The sequence below is a fragment of the Phragmites australis genome, chromosome 5 (assembly GCF_958298935.1).
Source record: "Phragmites australis chromosome 5, lpPhrAust1.1, whole genome shotgun sequence".
Lineage (NCBI taxonomy): Eukaryota > Viridiplantae > Streptophyta > Magnoliopsida > Poales > Poaceae > Phragmites > Phragmites australis.
In genome coordinates, this window is record NC_084925.1 from 4,619,307 (window position 1) to 4,626,870 (window position 7,564).

At 47.6% G+C, this 7,564-nt stretch overlaps 1 protein-coding gene across 1 annotated transcript; it reads right to left on the reverse strand.

Annotated features, from left to right (window-relative positions):
• Positions 1-1,847: 1,847 nt before the first annotated feature.
• Positions 1,848-3,717, reverse strand: LOC133918519 (WRKY transcription factor WRKY71-like). The gene is made up of 3 exons (XM_062362424.1): positions 3,394-3,717; positions 2,931-3,296; positions 1,848-2,804 (listed from the first exon to the last, which is right to left on the reverse strand). The coding sequence occupies exons 1-3, from the start codon at positions 3,547-3,549 to the stop codon at positions 2,316-2,318; spliced, it is 1,011 nt and encodes a 336-aa protein (XP_062218408.1). The 5' UTR covers positions 3,550-3,717; the 3' UTR covers positions 1,848-2,315.
• Between the last annotated feature and the right edge of the window lie 3,847 nt (positions 3,718-7,564).

The window sequence follows — 7,564 nt, forward strand, 5'->3', positions numbered from 1 at the left end:
TGCAAAGTTGGCAGTCGTGCGCTTGACTAAACGTATACATGCACGTGTAGCGCCGTATACGACCAAGGGATTGTATTGTATTGCTCCATCTGCATCCATCTGATCCAGAAAGAAGTCGACCTAGAGACAAATCAAAGCAGCCGAAGAAAAAGACAGCTACCAGTCACCAGAGGAGAGCCAACCAGGTCACAAGCTGCCATGCCCAGCGGTAAAACTCTCATCCGGATGAAACGGAAACATTCCTAGCTAGCAGATATCAGAAAGGCGAAAGAGGTCTCTTCTCTTGCATGGCACTTCCAGGTTCTGTGGATTACAAGAGTGAGCTAGCCGACTCCAGTGGCGAAGCCATATCGAGCCAAGTTGGTGCGTAGACGCCGGGCTAATTTTTTTAGCATTGAGTAATTTATTTTGATCACCTAAAACAGCTAAAGTTGACAGTGTTGCTTTAAAATTATACATGTATATACCACCATCAATTTCATTATTGTAGCTTCGCCCTTTGCTCAGTCCATGGTCTTCACCGGCGTGCATGCTTCTGTACACATATGCCTTGGGCCTGTCACCGGTCCCATGGCTTGACCTCGTCGGGATCGCTGCCGCCGTGCTTCAACTAGTCTACTTCTCGTCCGAGTGGCAGTGGTATCCAGCTATGGTCCGGCCAGTCGTGCACGGACGGCGACCTGGGAACCTTCCCGGTGGAGACCTCTCGACACGGCGGGATCGCGACGGCCGGCCGGCGGACCGCCTTTTCGGTTCCAGTTCAGTCCCAACGTGACGATGACTTCTTTTCGCTCCTGCCATCGGTGGAGTTTTCTTCACAGAATCATATAATATATATACTGCGTTACTACTGCAAGACTAACCCTACCAGCTGTTCTGTTCGCGAGCATATATACCGGTTGGGCGTCGGCCATGTGCTTCTGATGCCTTTTTTTAGGAATTTGCTGGTGATATCTTAAGAACAGGGGCGAAGCTAAGAAGAGGTATCTTGGTGCATTGGCAATATAATAAATCAAAATTTTAGTAGTGATTGTTTATTTTGATCATATGTGTATCAGACTAAATTAAGCTTTATGATTAATATTTACTTTGAATTGCGTATTTGGCACCGTTGATATTTAAGTTCTAGCTTTGCTCTTGCTTAAGAGGATACTTAATTTGGTCTGATTTTGTTTAAGCTATGAATGAAAGCATCTGTCTCGCTTTGGTTTTATTGATTTTAGGGGACATACTTGATCACTTTAGTTTTGCTTTGCACTATGGCAGCGGACCTAGGAGATCCACACGTCATGAAAGTAAATTCTATAAGATCTTCCTATAAAAAATCTCCGTGAGACTCTGATCTAATCATTCATCTTCTGATCCAACGACTAGATTAAAAATAAGAAAAAAAAATAGAACACATATCGCCACATAAGAAGATCTTCTATAAGATCTATAGAATAGGATCGGTGATATAAAATTTGGTTCCACACGTCACCGCCGCCGCGCCAAGCTTCCGTTTCCACCACGGCTTCCTTTCCCTGTCGCACGTGGGACCTGGCCAACCCACTGCCACGTCGACTTCCTTCGTGGGGCCCATCTCACCGGGGTCGTGTACCTTTCAAACTCCACCTCGTCTCGCCTTCTTATGGCACTCATTCTCTACTGCACACGTGTACCTTTTATGGACAAGACCAGGTAGACTGTGCCGGGTATAGTGGGTGACCCACATGTCAATATCGTCTCTACTCCTAATGAACTTTGCAAATTCCCAATGAACTATGCAAATTCCAATTCATTGCAATCTCATTCTGTGCGAAACATACGAGTGATCGTTTCATACGAAAAAAAAATATCTCCAGATAAATGCTAAACGACTTGATTTCATAGAATGGTGAATTGGATGAAACATCTTGCCTACAGTGATTGTACACTTCTTGTTCTATTCGTCCTTGCATTTTGCATGTTAAAATAAACATCTTGTCGAGACGCTTGATCACGGGGTGACTGACCAGACCACGCTGGTGATCAGATCAGCCATCATGATCATCTTTGATCCGCTCCAAAAACGGTCATCTCCAGCCTCCTCCTCCTCCCCGGAATCGTCGTTTAATCTTTCATCACTCGTGTAATTCCTCTTGTAAATCAAATCTATATACAGCGTTCCTGAAGCTTAATTTTAGTGGCGGCCTCTAGCCACTGATCAGCTTTGTTCTTGCTGTCTTTCGCAAGAACAGAGGCAGGCAGCAATTTTAGTGGTCAATTGACCATTGCTGCAAGAGGCAAGAAAAATTGAGCAATCCGCGAGCATCTCCTGTGATGATATCGATCTGTTAATTCTTGGTCGGTGAGAGCTCGAGGATCCGGCCGGAGAGCGCGGTGGCGAGCGCCGCCTTGAAGCTGGGGTCCCTCGTCAGCGTCATCGCCATCTGCTCCGCCAGGTTCCGCCTGATCAGCTCCGACGCCGCCGCGGCCGCCCCCACGGGTTCGCCGCTAGCAACGTCTTGCTGCTGCCGTTGCTGCTGGGGGTGGGGCTGGTGAGGCACCGGGGCAGCTGGCGCCTGCGGCGAAGGCGGCTTCGCGGCGTTCTTGCTGGCGCCGGAGCTGTAGTGCTGCTGGGGCTGCGCCGGCGGAGGCTGGCCGTGGTTGTGCTCGCCCTCGTATGTCGCCACGAGTATGGTGTTGTCATCGGCGCTTCTCTGCACCTTCTTCTTGACCGGGCAGGCTGGGGCGAACGAGCATCTGAAGTAGGCTCTGGGGCAGGGGTTGTCCTTGGTGACCTTCTGCCCGTACTTCCTCCACTGGTACTCGTCTTTCACCACCTGGTCATAACATCGCAAGAACATGTCCCGAATTAGCAACTAGACACACTCCAATTATGGCGAAACAACTGTAGTACATCGGCACAGTTTGGCAAAGAGGATTAGTTGATTGGGTTGGTTAATTACCAGGCCGAGGTCGGAGGGGTCGGCGTGGACGTAGCGCTTCGAGACCTTGGGCTTGCACTCCTCCAGGATGCGCTTGCACGGCTCGCCGGAGGTGCACTCCATCTGGTCCGCGGCGAGTCCCGGCTGCTGGTGCAGGTGCGGGTGCGCCGGCGCCGGCGCGGTGTCGAGGCTCTCGCTCTTGCGCTTCCTTGACGGCGACACCGACCCGCCCTCCGACGTGGACGACGGGTTCCCGCCACTGTTGGCGACCATCTCGGTGTACTGGCGCCGCAGCGCCTCGTACTCTGCCGCAGCAACCTTCAGCGCCTCGCTCAGGCGCCGGTTCTCCTCGCTCATCCGCTGCAGCTCCGTCTCAAGAGCCGCGACCTGCGCGCAGAAACACAAACAAAATTTGTCCATTAAACACACGCACTAATCTCTTGCAGCTCATCAAACACCATGCGGTGTGCGTGTGTGTAAGTACCTCTGGGTCTTTCTTGAGAGGGAGGAAGTTCTCCTCGACGAGTATCTTGGTTTTGGCCAACGTTACCACCGCCGGCGCCTGGCAGTGGCTCAGGGGCGGCAGGCCGACGTGCAGGTCGAGGCTCAGGGAAGGCTGGTTGCTGATCCATGGGTCCATCGATCGATCGCTCTTTTCCCCTGGTATCTCAACCCAATCCAACCAGCTAGTCTCTGGAGCACAGGAGAGAGAACAAGACACAAGAAGAGGAAGAGAAGAGGAGAGGAATAGAAGAGAAGAGGAGTATGAAGAATACTTGAGCGTGCGAGGGCAATGGCGTGGGACGAGTCGTGATATATAGAGAGGAGTCGAGGACTAGGGAATACAGAATGGTCCGGTCTTTGGACCAAGAGGTGGAAGACGAAGAAGAAGCACACATCACACTGACACACACGTTTGTCCTTTTCCTGGTCTCGCAGCGAAGCAGCAACGGAAACCAATAAACAAACAGGCGAGAGACAGTTGGTCCGTGGAATTCGCGCACGCGGATGGGGTGGAGCCGTGGAGGAATTGGGGAAGGAGGATTGGATGGCAGGAAGGAAGGAGAGCGGAGCGTGCGTGGAGCCGAGCGAGCCAGCGCCGGACCAGAAAGCTGAAGAGACGTGGCTGACCGATCGCGACGTTTCTTCTTTAATCTCGCGCGAATTTTTTTCTTCTTCTTTAACGAGTGGGTGGGAGGGCGGCGGGTGAGCATGTCGGCCGGAGGATGACGACGACGACGGTCGCCTGGTTGGGTGGTGATCGGATCCGGAGTCAAGAAAATACACCACATGCTTACAAGATTAGGAGGCGAAAAGGAACGCTGCCAAATTGCTTCGATTTGTCCGAAATGCCCTTGGTTTAGTCTCTTCCTTTTCAACTAGGTCCGTGGATTAGACGGTTGAGATAAACTGTGTATTTATTAGTTTACGCAGAGTTGTATCGAAAAAAATTTACTAATTTTTTCATAAGCATAACTTACGAGGACCGTTCATTTACGTTAAAATTCATATTAAAGTAGATAAAAAAATAGATTAATCAAGAGAATCAATGGATAAGATTGTATCATATGTCCATACGTCCATAAGGCCATCCACAGGTCAAGTCCATATGAAGTTGTATTTCCTCCCGATCATTCCAATAAATTAAAGAAGAGGGACGATTGAAAGTCCCAGAAAGAGAGGCGACATGGAAGACTTCTTTAGCTTGTCTTTTGGACCACCCTCCAGTAAAATTAAGCTAAGAGCACTTAGCTGTCAATGGCTGGTTAACATTTTCTTTCTTTTTCAAGTCTGTGTAGAATTGATCCCTGGTTCTTTTTTTCCTCCTCTCTTTGTAGCTCTACTTCTTTAGGTGAGGTATGGCGATGCTGGATGGCTGCCTAGGGTTTCTTCTTTGGTGAGCTCCAAATTGACTTGGGGGCTCCAATCAAACCCGGGGAACTCTCGCTTGTAATTTTGCTTTGCTTTCGCCAAATTCCGACCAAACATTATTTTTTTGGGGAAGACTTACATGGCACTCATCGCACGGGTCAATGTTGTTACGTGCCAATAAAACAATTTTTATTGACTCTTGATAAGGTATGGACCATAACTAGAACCTGTTCTTGACTGATAGCGCGGGTTAGGGCTACTTGATCTTTTTTTTTCTTTAAAGGTTACAGAGAACAGAGAAAGAACGGGCAAAGCTCACGCGTGAGAGACTAGAACGAATTGGCTCGATCTACTTCAGACTTCTCAAAAACGCTCGTGTTAAACTTGCTGGCTAAGGTATTTACAATTATAAATACAGGTCGTTTTAGGATTGTACACAGAAATTAAAAAAGTAGATCAAATGATCTTGCTGCTCTTTATTTATTCTGTATTGAAAAAGATAACTCATTCATTTGTGAGAGTGGTAGCGTTTATTAAACAGAGGTAAGAAGAGAATAAAAGAGAAAAAAGTGCATAGAAGTTCGAGAATGACTTATATTTAGAGAATAGTTAAGGAGACTAAAACAACCTACATTTATAATCAGAGAAAATAACATTTTTTCTGATCAATGTGGAATACATCATCGTATAAAATTCTCATAGGAACTGAAGCTTAGTCAGCATTCTTCCACTAGAACTAAAACTATATCCAATGCATGGAATTGAGAAATGGAGTCACGCAATTACCCTATCGGAACGCAATTTGCTCACATGTGAACCCGCTGGGCGCCGCAATCCATTTCGGCTCGTGAGACCGACCGGCACACAAATTATATCCTGGCATCTGGCCCTAGCATGCATGGACCGTCGTCGGTTACCAACACTACAGTTAGTGTGACGAAGAACTTTGCATCCGGCATCAATTTCCAACGCATCATCCTGTCGATCGATCGAGAGAAGACGAAGAATCTGCAGTCCAAGTTTTGGTCTGGTAACTGTGTACACCCACCGTGCATGCATCCTGTATTGGCCGGTCTCTAGTCTCGTCATCCACGGCCAGTTTACCTTTTGTCGTTGCCCATAGCATGACATCGATCGATGTGCCACAACAGTACGCGTAGATCATCCAACGGTTGGCACTTGCATTCATCGAAAAGAGAGCCATCTATATATACTTTTGATGGGATACTTACTCGATCTTCTCCAATAAAAAAAGTTTTATGCGAAGATGACGAAATTGGCTAACTGCACTTTTCACAACCTCCTCCATAAAAATTCTATTAAATAGAGTACCAAGTACAAGCATACATCACAGAAGAGAGTTACGTCAAGGAGACCCGCTCCTCTTTGTCCTAGCCAACGACCCGCTAAAACTACTACTCGACTAAGCTACCAATGATAGGATCTTAACGAAGTTAAAGGGGAACCATTCCAATCGAGAAATTGATCTAGACTCTATCCTAGTGAACCTCCCCACAGTCTGAACATCTTTCTTGATTAAGTACCTGGGTTTGCCAATTAGCCTAAAAAGGATTAGAAAAGTAGACTTCCACCAATCATTGATAAAGTGAGTGACCGTTTAGCAATTTGGCAAGGACGGCACCTAAACCCGATGGGGCGCGAGGCCTTAGTCAAATATGTGCTCACATCACAACCCATTTATTTTTTGACTGCGTTGAAGGCCCCGGCATAAGTTCTCAAAGAAATTGACTCCAAGAGACGTACTTTTCTGTGGTCTGGCACTGATAGGATCGTGGGAGGAAAATACAAAGTTAATTGAAGACGAGTTTGTCGCCCTACATATCTTGGGGGACTTAGCATCCTGAGCCTGAGAAAATTCGTAAGAGTGCTCCATCTTTGTTGGCTTTGGTACGAATGGATGGTAGATAGTAGACTATGGATTGGGTTGCCTACACCTTGCATTCACACGGACCGAGCTCTCTTTGCGGCGGCTACCACGATCTTTATTGGAAATGGGGATAAGGCAAGCTTCTTGCACTCGGCATGGATCCAAGGGGAATCTCCGAAGATGATAGCGCCGAACATCTTCGTGATTTTCAAAAGGACAAATCAGAAGGTGAGGGAAGCTATGCACAACAACTCTTGAGTGCAGCACATCAACTTCACTGCTATCTTCCGCCCAGACCCTAATCGAATTCGTCCTCTTATAGATACGCCTTCAGCAGATCTAGCTAAATGAAAATACCATTGATACGATCACTTGGAACCTCACCCCTTATGCAGAGTATACTGCCGCCTCAGCTTACCAAGCACAGTTTTTAGGATCGACATCCTCGGATATGCAGCACCTGATTTGGGCTGTTTGGGCGCCACTGAAGTGCAAGTTTTTCTCGTGGCTTGCATTCTAAAATCGAATTTGGACCGCAGATAGGCTCATGACGAGGGGATGGCTGGACCAGAAGACTTGTCCTCTATGCAAAATTGCAGATGAGTCGGTGATCCATATTTTTGCACACTGCAGATTCTCCAGGTACGTGTGGGAGACCATATACACTTGGTGTACTGGGAGGGCCAACTGCACAACGGTATGGGATACCTTTGGCACAATAAAGAAATGGTGGACTGTAATAGGGTCTCTGCAAAGTGTACCATCTAAGGCTATTAGATCTCTCATCATCCTTACAATATGGGAGCTATGGAATGAGAGAAATGAGTGTATCTTCTAGCATCGCGAGAATACAACGATCGCACTAGTGACAAAATTAAAGGAGGAGGCTCGGGCA